The sequence below is a fragment of the Prionailurus viverrinus genome, chromosome B3 (genome assembly GCF_022837055.1).
Source record: "Prionailurus viverrinus isolate Anna chromosome B3, UM_Priviv_1.0, whole genome shotgun sequence".
NCBI classification, from domain to species: domain Eukaryota; kingdom Metazoa; phylum Chordata; class Mammalia; order Carnivora; family Felidae; genus Prionailurus; species Prionailurus viverrinus.
In genome coordinates, this window is record NC_062566.1 from 14,623,420 (window position 1) to 14,643,269 (window position 19,850).

At 52.1% G+C, this 19,850-nt stretch overlaps 1 protein-coding gene across 4 annotated transcripts in view; it reads left to right on the forward strand.

Moving 5' to 3' along the window:
- The window catches only part of LRRK1 (leucine rich repeat kinase 1), a 132,374-nt gene that overhangs the window by 78,875 nt on the left and 33,649 nt on the right, over nucleotides 1–19,850 (forward strand). The window contains exons 7-20 of one of the 4 annotated variants that reach the window (XM_047862162.1): nucleotides 571–797; nucleotides 2,000–2,127; nucleotides 2,253–2,416; nucleotides 3,239–3,376; nucleotides 5,960–6,072; nucleotides 7,385–7,464; nucleotides 12,265–12,394; nucleotides 13,066–13,178; nucleotides 13,612–13,826; nucleotides 15,868–16,035; nucleotides 16,755–16,927; nucleotides 17,963–18,083; nucleotides 18,606–18,765; nucleotides 19,152–19,428. In XM_047862162.1, the coding sequence (XP_047718118.1) occupies nucleotides 571–797; nucleotides 2,000–2,127; nucleotides 2,253–2,416; nucleotides 3,239–3,376; nucleotides 5,960–6,072; nucleotides 7,385–7,464; nucleotides 12,265–12,394; nucleotides 13,066–13,178; nucleotides 13,612–13,826; nucleotides 15,868–16,035; nucleotides 16,755–16,927; nucleotides 17,963–18,083; nucleotides 18,606–18,765; nucleotides 19,152–19,428 (2,207 nt within the window). The remainder of the gene's footprint in view (nucleotides 1–570; nucleotides 798–1,999; nucleotides 2,128–2,252; nucleotides 2,417–3,238; nucleotides 3,377–5,959; nucleotides 6,073–7,384; nucleotides 7,465–12,264; nucleotides 12,395–13,065; nucleotides 13,179–13,611; nucleotides 13,827–15,867; nucleotides 16,036–16,754; nucleotides 16,928–17,962; nucleotides 18,084–18,605; nucleotides 18,766–19,151; nucleotides 19,429–19,850) is intronic. The other 3 variants (XM_047862163.1, XM_047862165.1, XM_047862166.1) reach the window with 3 other exon arrangements.

A 19,850-nucleotide genomic window follows, 5' to 3' on the forward strand; every position in this document is an offset into this window, starting at 1 on the left:
TGGGCAGGTTGCTGCTTGTGTGTCAAAGTTCCATTTTTTACATATGGCCTGGCCATTGTGTATTCAGTCTCTTGCTCTCTCTCTCTGTCTCTCTCTCTGTCTCTCTTTCTCTCTCAGCAAGCCCATCCACAAAGCACCCAACATGGGGCCCGCCATGTTGCCGGCAGCAGCATCTCTAATCACAGGGAAGAGGCCCCTGGAGGGAGGTCAGAAGACCTTCAGCCTTCTGCTCCAGTCTGGGGAGATTCCTCTAAGTGTGGGTGGCCTCCCCCCTGTACACAGCAGGTGCCATTCCTGCTGATTCCTGCCCTGTGAGAGGTAACGCTTGCTCCCTCTAGAGGCCAGAGAGTGAGGTGGAGTCTTGCAGAGATTACCTGTGAGACACAGGTGTAGATGGGAACAGGTACGTCCCCAATGCCAGCTACAAGTCAGCCAAGATCCTGACGTCCAGGGACTCCAGCTGAGATGAACAGACAGACTCACACATGAATAAACCATTGCTTTATCCCAAGCCTACGTTGGCCGTGGGCTCACCATCCGTGGGTGCTTTTCTCCTTTCTCCAAATCCAGGCGCTGCGTGTGAAATGGTCCCATCTCAAGTTGCCCTGGGTAGATCTAGACTGGCTCATAGACATCTCCTGCCAGATCACAGAGCTGGACCTTTCTGCCAATTGCCTGTCTTCCCTCCCCTCCGTCATCCCCTGGGGACTCATCAACCTCCGGAAGCTGAACCTCTCCAACAACCACCTGGGAGAGCTGCCTGGCGTGCAGTCATCGGATGAAATCATCTGTTCCAGGTGGGCACTCGGCCCACGCAGGCCCCCCAGAGTGGGGATGGGGACCTCTGGACCCAGCCGCCACCACTGCCCTCCTCCTACACGTACTCCCTAAGTGTCCTTTGTGGTTTTGAAAACAAACTCTCAGGAATGGGAGAGAAGTTCTGCCTGCCCTTATACAAGCTCTGAGGAATAAGGCCTCCCCGCTTTTTGGGGTGAACGCAGAGAAGTCTAGAGGGGCGGTTTGTCCGGCCCACATTTATATTCCCACTGGTGGCCACGCAGACCTGCCTGCCTGAGACATCCAGTCTTGGTCTCGCACACAGGAATCAGAGGATGCTGAAATACTCCTGGCTGGTGCAAAGCTTTTATTCCACCTCCCAGGGAAAGTTAAGTGAGAAAGGCGTCACAGAAAGAATTAACAGCAGGTGGATAGTGTGAGCAACTCCTGGTCTCCTTTTGCGGGGGGGGAGGGAGAACGTGGGAACAGGCCTGCACCTTCCCCCTGCAGTACATGGATGTACTGGTGATACCTACCTGCAAAGCCCCATCTTCCGAAGGACTTGAGCCTTAGAGCTATGCAAACCTATGCAAAGAGCATAGGGTCAGACATAACCCTTGAGGAAGAAGGCTGCACACAAACATTTAATTTTTTTAATGTTTATTTATTTTTGAGAGAGAGGGAGAGACAGAGTGTGAACAGGGGAGGAGCAGAGAGATAGGGAGACAGAATCCGAAGCAGGCTCCAGGCTCTGAGCCATCAGCACAGAACCCAACGCGGGGCTCGAACTCACAAGCCATGAGATCATGACCTGAGCTGAAGTCAGACGCTTAACCAACTGAGCCACCCAGGTGCCCCAACTGCACACAAACATTTAAAGGTCAAGTGCCATCTGAGCGGGGGTCCCTAACCAGGTTCCAGATGCCTGAAAGCACCGCCCTGTGGCTTCCAGGAACTTTCAGGACACCAGCTTCTTTTGCTATCATATATTGAGGAAGGTTTGCAACCCTATGAGTCAGTGAGACCAGGGCCCACGAAAGAGACAGTTGATTTTCTTTGTCTACACAGTTAATGCAATCAATACCAATCCTACTCTGCATTTAAAACCCACACTCTTTAGCTTGGTGCGAGGGGAAAAGAGAAATACGTGTGCAGAGACACGGAAACTTGATGCTTTGCCTCTTTGTTCTGATGCCTTGCCTTCCTTCTTCCCCAACCACAGGCTCCTGGAAATTGACATTTCCAGCAATAAATTGCCCCATCTCCCACCAGGATTCTTGCACCTCTTAAAACTTCAAAAATTGACAGCTTCAAAAAACTACTTGGAAAAGTTGTTTGAAGAAGAAAGTGGTAGGTTGGATCATCAGTAACCTGACTTACTTTGTTGTGGTGTACTTCTTGATAGGACCTTTTTTGTTTTTTTGTTTTTTTACTGATGCATTTATTTATTTATTTATTTATTTATTTTCCCCTAGCCACTAACTGGATCGGTTTGCGGAAGCTGCAGGAACTCGACATCTCTAACAATAAATTGACGGAACTCCCTGCCCTTTTCCTTCATTCTTTCAAGTCACTCAGTTATCTGAATGTCTCCAGAAATAACCTGAAGATGTTTCCAGATGCCTGGGCCTGCCCTTTGGTTAGTATTGTGCCAGAAGCTGGTCATTACCCAGGGCTCTCTCAGTGCGCTCACTTGCGCCCCCTGGGTGGCCACACTGGGTAGTAGCACTGCCGTCCCCCTCTTACCCTCCGAAGTGTCCCTCAAGAGCATCCAGCCCCTGAGTGTCTCAGGCAGGTAACTCACGTGAGAGCCAGCACCTGGCTCCGGGCTTGAGGTTCACACCATGACGCCCATAGAACTTTCCACAGTCACAGCTCACATGTCCGGTGTAGGAAGACTTCTGCCCCAGAATGGGGGCACAGTTCCTTTCAGATAGCTGTGAAATCAGAATAAAGAAGCAGAAATCATCTGCCTCCACAGCACTGCCAATTAAATGGTGGTTTTGCTTCTTGGGAAGTTTGCTTGTTAAAACAGATGGAATACCATAAAGAATATTTATGTTTTATTGCCATTGGTTTTGAACCAAGAAATTCTCTGTCACTAGCATTAACATTCTGGTGGAAACATATGTGTGTGGGAAACGGTTCCTCTCTGGAGCATGGTCCTGAATGATGCCATTATTTCCAAGGACAATGGGCCAGATGTTCTGGAATGAAGGGAAAGGACTATGAGCCACCTTTGTCTCCCTCAGGAAACCATTCCCGTCCCTTTCTTGGGGCAAAAGGACAGGAAAACGGGACAATAACAGTTTGTAGCGTCTTGACTCCGTTGCACTTATGACAGAAGCTTATTGTAGCATTCTGATTTTTAATATCAGGTTTGGAAACGGTCTTTCTCCTAGGCCCCCCGGCACTTGACAAGCTAACTAATGTCTCATTCTCTTTCTTGTCGAACTCTTAGAAATGTTGTAGAGCATCCAAAAATGCCCTGGAATCTCTACCAGACAAAATGGCTGTCTTTTGGAAAAACCACCTCAGGGATGTGGATTTCTCAGAAAACGCTCTCAAAGAAGTCCCCCTGGGGCTTTTCCAGCTCGATGTGAGTCGAACAGGCCCTCTATTTCTCATTTTCAGCCTTTGTGAGGAAATCGCTCCACATTGCAGTGCAATCCACATGCTTCTCCTGAGCTTCTGAGACCAAAAACAAAAAATGTTGAGCTGTCAAAAATGCGCATGTTTATGAGCAAAGATTGGGAGGAAGTGAGCCAAATGAAAACAGCTATGTGAAGGGGAAGGGGGAGCGTGGGGTTTTATCCACCAGGACTCTGCAGGGTTGAAACTTGTAAGCACAGCCCAGCAGCCCTCTGTCTGACCTGCTCTGGCTGTGTCCTTCCCGCCCCAGCCCCCACGGGGCCCACTGAGGCCCATGTGCAGAGCGGAGGGAGCACTGTAGGTGGGGCCTTACTGCCCCCCCCCACCCCCCACCCCTGTCTCCCTCCCCAGCTGGAATTCCTGAGGGTTAGAAGCTTCTTTGGATGTGAATTCAGGAAAGTGCCTTTTGCCACAGTCCCGAGTCCCCCCGCCCCACCCAACCCACCAACACAGGCTGCTTTCTTATCTTGGGGTATATGCAGACCTGTTCCCCCCACTTGAATGGGAGCCCCTAAAGGCCTAGAGCACAGATCATATTCATCCCTTGGCTCTGGGTGCCGCCCCAGATTGGGGCTGATGAGTGTTGCTGGAAGGCATCAGGGCAGCCCCGGGCAGAGGGCACAGGCCTCGGCCCCCAGTCCTGCCACACCGGCTACCTGGGCCCCCACAGGTTCTCCTGCAGGGAAAAGCTTCACTTCCCCCCATGTTCAGGGACCCCAAAAGGGCCAGGAGGGCACCTTGCATCTGTGTGTTCTCAGGGAGGATGGGCATCGAGTCTCAAGCCCCAAGGTGTGCATGTTTCAAAGGGGACAGAAGTCACTGCTACCCTCAGGGGGGCCCCGGGCCATACGCTCAGTCCCCCGCCCCAGCTCTGCCCTTGGGGAGATCGCCTGTATCAGCCCCCAGCTCTGGGGCCATTTCTTCCCACCAGCAGCTTGCCGACTCGGTTTTCTGGTTCCTAGTGGGGCCAGAAGCCACAAATCAGGAGGGAAAGAACTCTGTCTGGGACCTTACTGCTCGGCCCCGGAGGAATTCATGTTTGCTTGCGGTCTTCCCCTCCCAGTGGGGGTACTGGGAGGCCCTGCACAACTTTCGGTGACAAGCTGGTTGTGATGGCGGGGGTGGCGTGGACCCCCTTTGACAAGGGAAGAGACAAGTGCGTGGAGTAAGGAGTTCAAAGCAGGCAGCCTGTTCACACTGCTGAGCCACCACCGTAGAGGACAGGATAGTCGGTGTCCCCAGTGGTGGCATCAAGAAAGGTCACAATATGGGGCGCCTGGGTGGCTCAGTCAGTTAAGTGTCTGACTTTGGCTCAGGTCATGGTCTGGCAGTTCATGAGTTCAAGCCCCGCATCGGGCTCTGTGCTGACAGCCCAGAGTCTGGAGCTGCTTTGGATTCTGTGACTCCCTCTCTCTCTGCCCCTCCCCTGCTTGTACTTTCTCTCTCTCTCTCTCTCTCTCTCTCTCTCTCTCTCTCTCAATCTCTCTCAAAAGTAAACATTAAAAAAACTTTAAAACATAAAAACCTAAAAAAAGAAAAGGTCACAATCTGCCCCCTGTACTCCCAAGTAAAACACGTTACAAGTCCAAGGGTAGAGTTGGTGCCCCTCTGTGACTGGTGGGTGGACAGAGGGCCGAGGGCCGGGTAGTCACCAGGGGGCACCGCAGGCACACGGGTGGTGCCAGGCACCTGGCCAGCAGAGGGCACCCAGCTGGGGCAGATGACCCTCTGTGTCCCTGCCACCCTGCCCCTGCCAGGGGCATCACCTGAGGAGGTCAAGGGAGGCAGGGGGGCCCAGCACTGTGCAGCAGCCCCCTCCCCTGGGGTGTGATGCCTCGGCCTCCAGGACCCTCAGCATCGGCTGCTGTTCCCAAGACGGGCCTGTGAGTAACTGTTACTCTTAAGAAGGCCCAGCGCTGAGAAGCACTTGGACTCCTTTCAGCCTGAAATGAACTGCCTCCCATTGATCTGGAGGGAAGGATAGTGTATAAACTGTCCCGTTTGCTGTATTTGATACAATTTCATGAGGTTTTTTTTTGGGGGGGGAGGGGGCTCCATCCCACAACCGTGAGATCGTGATCTGTGCCAAAATCAAGAGTCAGACACTCAGGGCGCCTAAGTATCTGACTCTTGACTTCAGCGCGGATCATGATCTCACTGTTCGTGAGTTTGAGCCTGGCATCGAGCCCTGTGCGGGCAGCCCTGAGCCTTCTTGGGATTCTCTCTCTCTGTTTTCCTGTCTCTCTGCCCCTCCCTCACTCTCTCTCTCTCAAAATAAATAAATAAAGTTAAAAAATTAAAAAAGAGTCGAACGCTGAACTGACTGAGCCACCCAGGTGCCCCAATATAATTCCGAGTTCTAAGAGACTATGAAGCCCCACACTATTGGAATCTTTGCTAAAGTGAATCCGTTACAATCATTTGTGCATTTTGTCAGGCACATGACCTTTCTCTTCAGTTTCTGCTCCCTTTGGTGTTTGATGGTAACTTTGACTCTCTCTCTCTCTCTCTCTGTCTCTCTCCTTCCCAGGCCCTCATGTTCCTGAGGTTACAGGGCAACCAGCTCATGGTGCTGCCACCTCAAGATAAGTGGACCTGTAGACAACTTAAAACCCTGGATCTCTCCAGAAACCAATTTGGCAAGTAAGCATGGGGTCTCCTTACCCTGGCGAGCTCGAAAATGTGCGTGTAACCACAGTCAAGCCGACCCTTGGCTTGGTGCCTTCCTTGGTGTGTTAGGGCCGCCATAACAAAGTACCTCAGGCTGGGGGGCTCAAACAACAGACTTTTATTTCCTCATGGCTCTGGAGGCTGGGAGTCTGAGATTAGGGTGCCAGCAAGGTTGCTTTCTCCTGTGGCCTCTCCCCTTGGCCTGAATATAACTACCTTTTCCCTGTGTCTCGCATGGTCTCCCTGTGTCCTAATCTCCACTTTCTTAGAAGGACACCAGTCAGATTGGATCAGAGTCCATTTATATGACCTCATTGTAACTTGTGCACCTCTTTAATTTTTTTTTTCAACGTTTATTTATTTTTGGGACAGAGAGAGACAGAGCATGAACGGGGGAGGGGCAGAGAGAGAGGGAGACACAGAATCGGAAACAGGCTCCAGGCTCTGAGCCATCAGCCCAGAGCCTGACGCGGGGCTCGAACTCATGGACCGCGAGATCGTGACCTGGCTGAAGTCGGACGCTTAACCAACTGCACCACCCAGGCGCCCCTTGTGCACCTCTTTAAAGACCCCGCCTCTAAATACAGTCACATTCTGAGGTCCTGGGGGTTAGGACTTCAAAACATAATTTGGAAGAAAGGGGCACAACTCACCCAAAACAGTGTCCTGCCATCTCTAGGTTTTAAAGGCTCCAGGAGACCCTTCTCATGTCAACCTAACCTGTCATTCCGTTCCAAAATTTTGGCCAATCACTAGCCAAAATGAGCATCCAACGAATAAAAATCACTCCCAAAGCCTTCTAATAAAACAGGAAAATCTGAGGATGAGCACAGCTGGTCCTTGGGGGCCTGGAGACCAGACTCCCAATTTCATTTGCTGAAGTCCACTTCTTAGCAGAATTTACCTCCCAAAGAGAGCCCCCCACTCCTGTGAGAATGTGTAATATGGAACAGCCACTGGAAAAGGCCTTCCTGCCAGGCACAGAAACGCTCACATCTGCCTCAAATGGAGAAGCTCAAGAAAGGAAATCATCATTGATCATGCCAGTGTTTGATCACCTCCTTTAGAGGTTTTTTTCCCCCAAAGACTTGTGAACATCACTAGTGCAATTAGCAGTCAGGGGCTATGGGTGCTTACATAGCAGCTGCAGGGGAGCCCAAACATCCTGCTGATAGACTTTTCTCCCTTATCTCTGCATGGCTTGGCGTTGTATAATCACAGCAAAATAGTAATGTCTTTGCCGTGCTTTCCTCAAAATCTGACCTTTTTTTGTTTTTGGCCCCAGCAGAAATGAAGACGGACTTAAAACAAAGCGTATTTCCTTTTTCACCACCAGAGGGCGCCAGCGTTCTGGGACGGAGACAGGTATGTAAGGCGGTGCGGGCAGGAGACAGCTGGGTGGGTGTTCCCTGCTCCACCACCGGGGGTCGCCCTTGCATGGGGCTTTTCTCTCCCCGTTTGGCCTGCAAGTATCCTGAAGTCCCCTCTCCTGCTTGCGGTCCGATGAGACTGGTAGCTGCTGTGTGGGTGGGTCTGCCATGAGCGAGCACCACCCTAGATATGGTGAACGTGTTAGAGCCTTTCTTGAAAGCCCACAGCATGAGGTATGGATTGGGGTTCCCATTTTGCAGGTGAGGAAACTGAGGCTTCCACCGTCTTGCATTCAGCTCAAGCTTCCATAACAAAGCATCACAGACTGGGCGGCTTAGACAATGGAAATTTATGTTCTTACGGTTCTGGACGCTGGCAGTCTGAGATCAGGGTGCCAGCATAGTCGGCTCCTTGTGAGAGCCTTCTTGCTGTGTTCTCGCAAAGACCGACCGACAGACCGAGCCCGCCAGTGTCTCTTCTTGTGAGGGTACTAATCCCATCGTGGGACCCTACCTTCGTGACCTCATCTAAACCTAATTACCTCCCAAAGGCTCCAGCTCCAAGTATCATCACTCTGGGTGTTAGGGCTTCAACATATGAAGGGAGGAAGACAGTTCAGTCTGTAGCACCTGGCTGATATGCCCAGGTCACACGGCTGCTTGGTGTGGTTGGGAAGGGCAGCACTGTGAAGTCCTTACTGCCACACCGTAGCATCCACGGGAAGTCCACGTGGGCACACAGTCACCCCACCCCCACCACCGCATGCTATCCTGGCCAGCCTGAGACTCTGTGGGGGGCTTAGGGTCTTCCCCCAAACTCATCAGGAACAGAACTTTTCTTAGAGTATTTTTACTGGTCTTAAAACCAGGCCAGTTCAGCAGACACTATTCCAGGAAAACAAATTTTTCTGGTTTCATTTTGTCTTCTGTGAGGTATGGGGGAAGGTGTGAACCTGTCCCTGGAGCTATTCAGCCGGCCCTTTTCTTTTTAACCTGAAAACTAAGACTTCTAAACCCAGCAGGGGTCACAGAAATATCCCTCAGGATGCTGTCCCGTAGAACCGGAACCAATATTTAGGTCATTTTGAAATGTAACATAATGTTCTTCTTTGGCTCAATTTATGTTGGCAAGTGCTCTTTCAGTACAGATGGTGTAAGATGGGGACGAGAAATGCCAGAGGCCAAGACATATTGCAGGCATGACCCAAATGGTCTGTTCACCTGTTACGCCTTTTGATGAACTGATATGTTCAGTATATATATGGATATATGCATATATAGCAGTCACGTATGAGTGTGTGTATTTACATATGATTGAAAAAGTAATATGTCAGCAGTGGAACAGACCTAAGTAAATATAGGAATTCAGTATATGACAAAGGTGGAATTTCAATTTGGTAGGGAAAAAATGTTTTATTGTTTTAATAAATACTGTGGTGTAACTGCCTGTCCAGTTGGAAGGGGAAAAATCACAAGGCTGGAGTCCCTTCCTTATATCAACTATGAAAATTTCCATGTGGATATCAGATTTACAGATAAAAGAAAAAGAAAACAAGAAGCATTTAAGAGAATATATGTATAATCTGGGAATGGAGAAGACCTTTAAAAACTAGGCGGGAAACCCAGAAGTCTTTAGAAAAGGACCAAAATCTTGGGCTTCGTAGAAATATGAAAGCTTTGTTTGGTAAAAGACATCATAAACCAAGTCAAAATGCAAACAGACAAGAAATGTTTGCAACACAAATTGTTGCAACATAAACTGGCTTAAGTCCTAATATACAAAGACTGCTTACAAATTGTTTTTTCTTGTAAAGACAAACCAATAGGACAAAAAAAAAAAAAAAAAAAACAGGGGAGGGCAGTGGATATAAACAGTTTGCAGAAAAGGAAGTCCAAATGGCCCCTGTAACAAATGATGAGGCCTCGAACCAACTACTGGGGACTCACGATTAGGAATTTCATAACCGGTCCTTTTTAAAAAAAATTTTTTTAACGTTTTATTCATTTTTGAAAGACAGAGTGCAAGCAGGGGGAGGGGCTTGCAAGGGGGGAGAGAGAGAGAGACACAGAATCTGAAGCAGGCTCCAGGCTCCAAGCGGTGAGCACAGAGCCTGATTCGGGGCTTGAACTCACAAACCATGAGATCATGACCTGAGCGGAAGTCAGACGCTCAACCGACTGAGCCACTCAGGCGCCCCTCATAACCGGTCCTTCTTAAAATGAAGGGCCTTGAGACTTTGGAAATTGAGTCCAGACATAAGGATTTCACTTGGAAGGAAAGAGAAACACACCCTTTCTTCTTGTCGATGCCCAAACGGGATGATAACACACGAGAAGTGTAGTGGTGGTGGATCTCAGTCATGTTTCCATTGCTGCGGGTTGAGCCTCGTACTTCATGAGTGGATTAGAAAGGTGTCTCCGGTTTAGAAATGTAGGCCTCGCAGGAGGTGGGCCCAACGCTGAGCGGGACCAGACACTCCCTCATGAGGCTACCAGAGCGCAAGGCCAAAGGCACGCATGAGCAGCGTAACTGGAGCGTGCACCGTTCTGGAAAATGACCTTGCCGGTGGCCCCTCAGGAGCCTGTCTGGGGAGCGAGGTGAGGGGGGCCACACGGCTTGGCAGTTTCCCTGGCAGAGGTGGGCCGGGGCATCAGCACACGACAAAGTCCGCTGGAGTTCCTAACTTTCGCCTCGTGAGTTGAGGCCCACACCTGGGATTGCAAATTCTCCCTCGGTGGGGCGATTCTCTCGGGGCTGTTGATCCTTGGGTGAGGAATTATCTATAAAAGATCACTTATTTGCAGAAGGAGAGTAGAATTCTGAGGAGATTTATGTACATTCAAGTAGTCATGTTTGTGTGGCGGCCTTGTCCAAAAATAATTTGGACAGCCGTTTTTACGGTAAAATTCAGACCAGCAGAGTCATAAATTACTTATGAATAAATAATTACAGTTCATAAATACCTCGAGCTGTGCTAGCGCAGCCCCGTTTCCATAGTTTCTGCACCGGGCCGAGAACTCTATGACAGGTGCTGTCTCTGTTTGCAGTGGTAATTGCTTGTTCCCTCCGTCCGTTACTTAGAGAGGCTTCATAAACACCGAGGTCAAACTGGAAAATCGGGACGCACAGAGGCCAGGTGTTGAGAACGTTCTCTGGGTAGAAAGGGAACCTTTCTTATCGTGCATGTGTTGCGGCAGGTTGAAGTTGATCATTCTTTTTCACTGGGGGGACAAAAAGAAAGTCCTTTTGAGCATCTTCCTATGTCCAAATCCATTTTCTTTAGAAAGCGTGTTACACCTTTATTTCTAAAGGAGCCCCTTCACTGAGTCCCCTCCCTGTGGCTGCTAGCTGGGTCAGTTTTCCGGGCGCTGCTTTCAGTATTCTGTTATCGTCTCTCCCGGAACATTCTCTGATGCCAGGTTACCCCCATTAGCATTGATACCTCGGCTACATGTGTGGAGGAGAGCCAGAGGACAGGGAGGAAGTTGTGATCAAGGACAGTGGAAAGTCGCTCGGCCCAACAAAAGAATCCCAGCTTCTCTATCTCGCTTGGCTGGCAGAGGGCCGGAGAAGAGGGCTTTGGGCCAGTCTTTTATCTTGAGTTCTCAGAGCTGGAGCTGAAAGGGACCCTTGGGGGCCTGCAGTCCTGCCCCCCTCTGTGCCTGACCAGGGAGGATAAGGCACTTCAGAGATTCTGCTAGAAACCTAAGCCTCTCATCCCCATCAGAGTGCAAGCACAAGCTCCCTGCCACGGTCTTTCTCCACCCCCACCCTCCGGTGCCCCTGGAAAGAGCACATGTGACATGATTTTAATGGGAATCTCCTAATTAGCCCAATTAATGAAATCACTGAAGTACTAGAGAGCTGGCTACTTTTTCAGAGAATGCCATCTTAGGAAGCCTAAAAACTGAGCCCATCGTATTATTTTCTGGTTGCCTGGCTCTTTCTTAACTGGAGAGGTAATTCATGTCCGCAGTAAACAGAATTTTTGAACAGTGCTGAAGGTATGGAATGAATATCCAGCCTCCTAGTCATCCTCTTCCCCAGAGACAACCACGGAATTTGCTGTGTCTCTGGTAACGGATATGTTTGTGTCTAACATACTTGTAGAACACGTACATGCATTACGTGCCTGTGTGTATCCACATGCCTATAGCAGCACGTAAAATGCATGCACATGGGTGGTGTGTGTGCATACGCCTATAATATCATATAGCACACTTATATACCTGTGTGCCTGTGTAGTGTGCACATAAACAGCATCAGATAGCATATCCATGTGCATATACCGCACATACATGTAACACATTCATGTAAATGCATGAGTGTGTGTTTGCTCACATGCCTGCACATGTTTTGGTGGGTCACAAGTTAAGCCTTCTAGATGCCTGATGCCACCTCCTTGCTTTTCAGTTCACCAATAGCTCGTGAGTATCACTTCATACCCGCACGTGTAGACCTGCCCCATGCTTTGTAATAGTTGAATACTATCCTATTATTCATTAGCTACCCCCCTTTGGGGCAGACATGTAAGCCATCTTTTGTCTTTGCTGTTACAAACAGTGTGCCATCGAGTGTCCTGTCTTTGCATCTTTGCCACACGGGTAAGGGCATCTGTAGGACCATTCCCTCGAATTAGAATCCCTGGGTCAGTCAGATGGGCACCTCATTCAGATTGCCTTGCCCAAAATACCCTCCAGAGGATGCACCATTTTGTATGGCCACCTGGCCTCCAGGCTGTGACGGTCCAGAATTATCTGCAAATATCTAGTCTGCTTTGCCATTTCTTTGCAGCCGGTGTGCTGGAATTTCCGGCCTTCCTAAGTGAGTCTTTGGAAGTCCTTTGTCTGAACGACAATCATCTGGATGCAGTCCCTCCCTCGGTTTGCTTACTGAAGAGCTTATCAGAACTCTACTTGGGAAAGTGAGTACCCAGCCAGAGCAGCCGCACTGGCCCTTCTGGCCCGGGGAGGCAGAGTGTCCTGTAACCCATCTGAGGACACAGACACGGGGAAAGAGAAGCCATCTATGTACCAGGAAGCAGCAGGCGGACTTTGAGAACCGGGCTTAGTCAAAGAGTCGGGGTGGGGGGTGAGGGTGGGGGGAAGGCTGGGCAATGACGCCATGATGCATCGTTTGCTACTTGACTCAGTTGTAATGAAAGGAAGTGCTCCTTCATCCTTCCATTTACTGGATACCTACTGCCAGGCACTGCTGGGGGGTTCAGACAGTGTGCAAAACAATGAAAATATGAAAAAAAAAGTTCAGGTTATGTTGCCTTTTTGAGAAGAGATACTAGTAATCATTATGGATCATCGTAATACATAGAAGAGAGGCGGACGTTGGGGGTGGAAATCCAGTTCTAAGCCACAGGGCTTTGCAGAAGACAGGGCTCCCATTTGTACTGCTGGCTTCCCAGGGAGAAAGGCTTTAGAATTACTATATAAATGGGAGGCAAGAAAGCAGGGGCCCATGATGTCAGGCTTGGGGTGCAGGCCCCAGAGGCTGACAGGCTGCTGTGTGTGTGTGCACATGTGTGTGTTCTCCCACGGTGTGTGTGTGTGTGTGTGTGTGTGTGTGTGTGTGCGCCCTCAGCAATCCTGGCCTCCGAGAGCTCCCTCCTGAGCTGGGGCAGCTGGGCAACCTTTGGCAGTTGGACATTGAAGACCTGAACATCAGCAACGTGCCCACGGAGATCAGAAAGGAAGGTAGGGCTTCCTCAGCACCGCCCCCTGGGAAAGATGACTCAAGTCCACTTGTTAAGGACCTTGGGGTGGAAGCTGCTGGGTGTCCCATGGAGCCCAACTGCGGACTCCCATGGTTGGGAAGGTGCTGTAAAATTACCCAGAAAGTGATAGTTGCTGGGCACCGTGGTATTGCGATTGACCACATGATAAAAGTATCTTTGGTTCTGTGGGCAGGAAGGATTTTGTCTGGACGCCCTTGACTTTTGGACTCCACTTTTGGGATGATTAGTATCATACCTTTTCCCCATCAAACCCAATACTGCTCTCAACTTGCCCCATTAGAACATGTGCAAAGTGTTCCTTCAAGACAGGATGTTGTTTCCCAAGGGCCGTGAGCATGTTCTCGTCTATACGTCCACCGTGTCTACTTTCCCCGCTCTGTGATTTTGCATAGGCCCCAAAGCGATGTTGTCTTACCTGCGCGCTCAGCTGCGGAAAGCAGAGAAGTGCAAGCTGATGAAAATGATCATCGTGGGTCCTCCGCGCCAGGGCAAGTCCACCCTCCTGGAGATCTTACAGACGGGGAGGGCCCCCCAGGTGGTGCACAGCGAGGCCACCATCAGGACCACCAAGTGGGAGCTCCAGAGGCCAGCTGGCTCGAGAGCCAAGGTCAAGGATGTTCGGTGTGCAGAGTCCCCCATGGGTGGGAGGGAGTTTTCCCTGGCACCTTCTGTCTCCTCTCCAGAGAGCCCGGGATTTTCACAGCCTGGTGTCTGGGGCCAAGGATATTTACAGGGGCCGCTGTGTGCTGTTTCAAAGTTCCTGCCAAGGGCCAGTGAATAATTTCTTAATATGACTTCATAGTTCTGTTACGGTTAAGTTGAGGCTTCAGGCCAGTGGTTTGGCCGTCCGTTAGATTTCTTTGATGAGCTTTTGAAGGCAGCAGTGGCCCGGCTCTGCCCTTCCTGGCTCTAAGGATTACAGTTCAAATGGTCTGGGGTAGCTGCCCCCCAGAGCTGAGAGCAAACTGCTACCATAGACAGTGAGACCCAGCAGCACCTGCCCCTCGCGGGGAGGCTGAGAACCCACCCCCTGGAATGAATGCACTGTCCTGCCTAACACCTGCTTCCACCCCAAGTTCCTAAAAGTCTAGTTTTCAAGCCCCTATGTGGTGAACCTGTTAATCATCTTGTTTTGCGTTCAGCGTGAGACAAAGGAAAATGAAACTTGCCTCGCACTGGAATCAGAGAAGAGAGCCTGTAGAGGAATGCAGGGGTAGAATATCCCAGAATATAGAATGCTGGGAGCAACAGCTCAGGGGAGAACACACCCCTGGAATGCCTCCCTTACCTGTCGCAGTATTTTTAGGCACACAGAACCACACAGGGAACCAGGTGCAGGGAGGCTGTTCGGGGAAAACCGAGGGGCATTGGGGCCAGAGGCTGCAGGATTTACCCGCCCCCTCCCCCAGCCCCAGCCCCCAGCACAGTGCCAACTAGAGACAACAATGTTTTGTTGCAGAATCTTTTATACAAAATCACTTTCCAAGTCGGAAATTCCGGTTCGGGTCGTTAGGCATTTAGGCTGTACATTTTAGCAGACTCAGAAACCAGTCCTCTAAAGGGCAGAGCCCTGCCTTTTAATGCCATAACAGTCAAATAATACCAGCCCCACCACAACCCCCCAAAAGGCCCCAGGAGTGAATCTAACTACCCTGTGTCCAAAGGTTCTCTAAAGCCCCCAGGATCTCTGGATTCTCTCCTGGTTTTTTAAGCAAAACTACTCAATATCACTTTCTCCCAGCTATTCTTTAGCAAATGATTGTCTGACGTCTGGGGGGTGAATTGCAGTTTCCATTTTTCCTGTTCTTTGGCCCCTACTTCCTTTCTGCCGTTATTATCATTTCCCCTCCTTTAGTGGAAGGACAACCACCTGATGTTTCAGACGCCGAGCCCCGTAACGCCCTGTGTGTCTGGGCCTTCTGCCAGTTTAAAACAGCTGCCCGTTTTCATTTCTTTGCAAAAGCAGGTCAGCACGCCTTGTCTTGGAGGCCAAAATGCAGCAGCTTGGAAATGATTCTTTGCTACAGAAAACTGCAATCTTAGCTGGTGGGGCCAGACTCTTAGCTCATAGAACGATAGAGAAACCACCGTTTACACAGCCTTTCCCGGCAGCACTACAGCTAATCTTTTGTTTGATTCCCACGTCGGGGAAGTTTCCCATCATCCTTGGTGGGCGCCGCCCTCTGGCCTACTCAAGTCCGGAGGCCGGAGGTCCGTCTCCTTGGCCTCGCCCTTGCACAGATGGAGGTTAAGCCTTGGTGTGGGCGCTGACGTCAGCACCGGGGTTCCCTCCAGCAGGATGTCTCCTAACTGTCTGCAGCAGAGACAGAAGCAGGACAGAGCCCCCAGTGTTCAGCTACAGGTGGACACGAACGGGAGCCAGCCATCCAGGAAGGCCTGCCCTCCCTCCTACCCCCGGGCTCTGTCAGGGGTAGATAGATGCTTCCAGAAGTCCACCTCCGCACTGCTGGGCCCCTTTCCCTCCCTTGGGTCACTTGCTTCCTGAGACAAACAGCAGGACGGGCAAAGCCCTTCCACTGCTGGGCCGTTTTTAGGCCCCAATCCCAGCATCTGAAGTGATCAGTTATCCCAATAACTGTACAGCCTTGGTTCCTAAATGCCTCCTGTCGCTGCCCTTGTTGCTCAAGCAGGTTGAGTCCGTGGAATTCACCGTCTGGGACATCGGTGGCCCCGCCAGCATGGCCACTGTCAATCAGTGCTTCTTCACAGACAAGGCCCTGTATGTGGTGGTCTGGAACCTGGCGCTGGGGGAGGAGGCCGTGGCCAACCTCCAGTTCTGGCTGCTCAACATCGAGGTGAGGAGATGCCAGCCAGCCCTGCGGTTGCCAGTCCTCAGAGTGTCACAGGGGTCCGCCACTTCTCTGAAGCGTCCCCCTTCACTGAGGAAAAAAAAGAGAACAGAAAAGAAATGGTCAGGGAGAAACACTTTGCGTTTGGGCTGGTTTTCTGAGGACCCAGGATCCTAGGTCACAGTGAAACACTTCACAACCATCCTGAGCCAGGGGTACCTGGGTGGTTCAGTCAGCTAAGCACCCGACTCTTGATTTCAGCTCAGGTCACGATCTCATGGTCGTGAGATTGAGCCCTGCATCAGGCTCTCTGCTGAGCGTGGAGCCTGCTTGGGATTCTCTCTTGTCTCTCTCTCTGCACCTCCCCTGCTCATGCTCTCTCTCTCTCACTCTCTAAAAAGAAAAAGAAAAGCGAAAAACCCTCCTCAGCCAGATTGTTGGTGGTGCTCTTGTAATTTTCTTCTACCTTAAATTTAAGAGCCCCCCACCCTTGGACCCAAGAGGAAAACAGAACTCCCCTCTCACGAGCAAAGGTGATGAGAGCCTGGATTCAGGCCACTGCCCCAGGGAGCTGACGTGCTGGCTGCAGGGATCAGAAATCCAGACCCTCCGGGGTGCCTCATGGAACCCCTCAGGGCCAAACAGGTTTTGCAGAGAGGAGTGCGGGGCACCTGGGAGCTGTTTCCCAGTGCCCCGATGCTCAGCCACGGGGTTCTCTCTGGCAGGCCAAGGCCCCCAACGCTGTGGTGCTGGTGGTTGGAACACACCTGGACTTAATCGAAACCAAATTCCGAGTGGAGAGAATCGCAACCCTGCGCGCCTACGTACTGGCGTTGTGCCGCTCGCCCTCCGGGTCCAGGGCCACGGGCTTCCCGGACATCACCTTCAAACACTTACAGTGAGTGTCCTGCTTGCTCCTACCTTGTGCCTGAGGCTGCTGCTCCCTCTGGTGTCCATCTTTCCCGGGGACACTGGGATCCGCCTGCAGAGGGCTCCCCGAGCCGGGGGCTGGGCTCCTCGGGGGCCCCTTCCGGGCTCAGCCCCCAGAGCAGACTCGGCCCTGGGGAGGGCAAGGAGCCACTAGAGGAGTGGCAGGGCAGAGCCTGGGCACACCCTCTCCACGCTTCTTTCCTGGTCCCCTCCTCCCCCGGGGCCAGTGCTGAGTGTGCATGGCCCCCACGGGACCAGGAGATTTGAGCTCGTGCACCACGCATCACATTTGCTGATCCCTGACCAAGGACAGACCCCACGGGCAGTCTTGGTCCTTGCTTTGGGGCTGAGCGGTCTGGGCCCGTGCCAATGGAACTGGTGCCCTAGGCTTGTCACTTCTCTTACCTTCTGAGCTTAGACTCACGACAGCCCCGTGAGGTACAGGGACCGTTGTGCCCACTTCACAGATGATAAAACAAGCCCAGCGAGTGACGTAAGCATTCTCTCAGAGGAATCAAGTGTGTGTTACTACAGCTGTGCCGGTGGCTCTCAGCTTCCCTCACTGTGGGTGCAGTGCTGCAGACCTGGGTGCAGGTGACAGCCTGGGGCCACTTCTGCCCCGCTCAGAATGCGGGATCTGGCAGATCCTGATGCAGAATTTCCGGAATTCTTCGTGTGTCCTTGAGAACACCCCTGAGTCCTGTGACAACAGGAGCACTGGCTCTGAGCCAGACACCTGGGTCCACCCCAAGTCTGCTCCTTTCCAGCTTGGAGGTCACCTTGCACCCGTGTGCCTCACCTTCCTCCTCTGTAAAACGGGCGCACTCAGAACACATACCGCGTTGCTCCCAGTGAGATCTGGATACATTTGTCCGTGCCCACCTCTCACGAGTTCCCTTGACTTGCCAGCATTAGGGACAAAACCTGTGGAAACAGAGACACTACAGGGCTTGTCAGAGGGAAGACGCATGATGAGTGATCACCTTCTGTGTTACACTCGCAGCGAGCTCTCCTGCAAGAGTCTGGAAGGCCAGGAAGGGCTACGGCAGCTGATCTTCCACGTCACGTGCAACATGAAGGATGTGGGCAGCACCATAGGCTGCCAGAGACTCGCGGGGAGGCTGGTGGGTACCCGACGCTTCCGACCAGAACCAGAGGGGCTGCTCCCTCCCATTCTGTTGGGAACCCAAACTGCCCTTCCTCCCTGCTGTCAAACAAGTATGCTGGGTCCTCAGGCGAGGTGGTCCCAAGGCAAGAACCATTTTTGGGAGGCGGGGGGGAGGGAGGCAAGGGGATGGGGCAGTGAGGGGAGAGGTTCACCTACCCGGGGGACACCTGGGTGGCTCAGTCGGTTAAGCATCTGACTCTTGATGTCGGCTCAGGCCGTGATCTCACGGTTCGTGAGTTCAAGCCCCGCGGTGGGCTCTGCGCTGGCAGTGTGGAGCCTGCTTGGGATTCCCTCTCTCTCTCTCTCTCTCTCTCTCTCTCTCTCTCTCTCTGCCCCTCCCCTGCTTGTGCTCTCTCTCTCTCTCTTTGCAAATAAATAAACATTAAAAAAAAGAAGTTCACCTGCTGAGCCTCAGGGGCTGGCAGGCAGGGCTGGGGACCTGGGGATCCAGCCACCCACCTGTCCGCCCCCCCCCCAGATCCCCAGGAGCTACCTGAGCCTCCAGGAGGCAGTGCTGGCCGAGCAGCAGCGCCGAAGCCTGAGCGACGACGTGCAGTACCTGACGGACAGGCAGCTGGAGCAGCTGGTGGAGCAGACACCAGACAACGACATCAAAGACTATGAGGACCTGCAGTCCGGTGAGTGGGGGGCGGGGGGGGGGCGCAGTGGCCCAGGTGGACTCCCATCGGCACAGGCGTGTCTGCGAATGGCTGGCAAAGCACTTCAGGTGTTTGTGATTCGGGGGCCACAAAAAAAATTGTCAGGAGCAGGCAAGTGTGCCAAACTGGAACCCATGAGAGGCGGAGATCAACGGCCGGGGGCTCCCCAGCTGGCCATGTTGGATCAGCACGTGGGCAAGACTTACGAGACAGGGCGGCCGACCCGGCTAAAGGGCCATGCGTGTTGGGAGCCTTGGTTGCTTTCCTAGGAAGAACGTGTGGCCTGGGCCCCTCGGGATGAGGCCACCCCAGAGTCCTTTGCCCCTTGTCTGACGCCGCTTCCTCCCGCCCGCTTCCCTGGGCAGCCATCAGCTTCCTCATAGAGACCGGCACCCTGCTGCACTTCCCGGACACCAGCCATGGCCTGAGGAACCTCTACTTCCTCGACCCCATTTGGCTGTCCGAATGTCTGCAGAGGATCTTCAACATCAAGGGCTCCCGCTCCGTGGCCAAGAACGGGGTGATCCGGGCCGAAGACCTCAGGATGCTGCTGGTGGGGACCGGCTTCACACAGCAGACAGAGGAGCAGTACTTCCAGTTCCTGGCCAAGTTCGAGATCGCCCTGCCCGTGGCCAACGACAGGTGAGCCCTCGGCTGGGCTGCCCGCACTGCTCCCTGGAGGAAGGACTTGGGACTGGGGGCACTGGTGGCTGGAACGAGATGTCCAGGGATGGGCCATGGTGAGGACCCACCTGCCTGGGCTGGCTGCTCCTTCCTGTGCCATGGGCATCCCTTTTCAGGGGATTCAAAGAAAATGCATTTATTGAAAAAGTGCAGGAAACTGTGCAAGAATGGCATTAAAAATATTCTGGGGGCTGGGGAGGGAGTTCATGTTTTAGAGGGTTGACTGCTTGGGTATTTGGTGAATACATATGGGTTAAGTGACGAGGGTGACCACGCTAATTACACAGCCTGGCTTCAAAAGGCAGAGAGGGCAGGGGCTGGGGGGCAGGTACTCATGGGTCCGAGCTAGTGATGATACACCTAATCCAGTGCCACCCAGG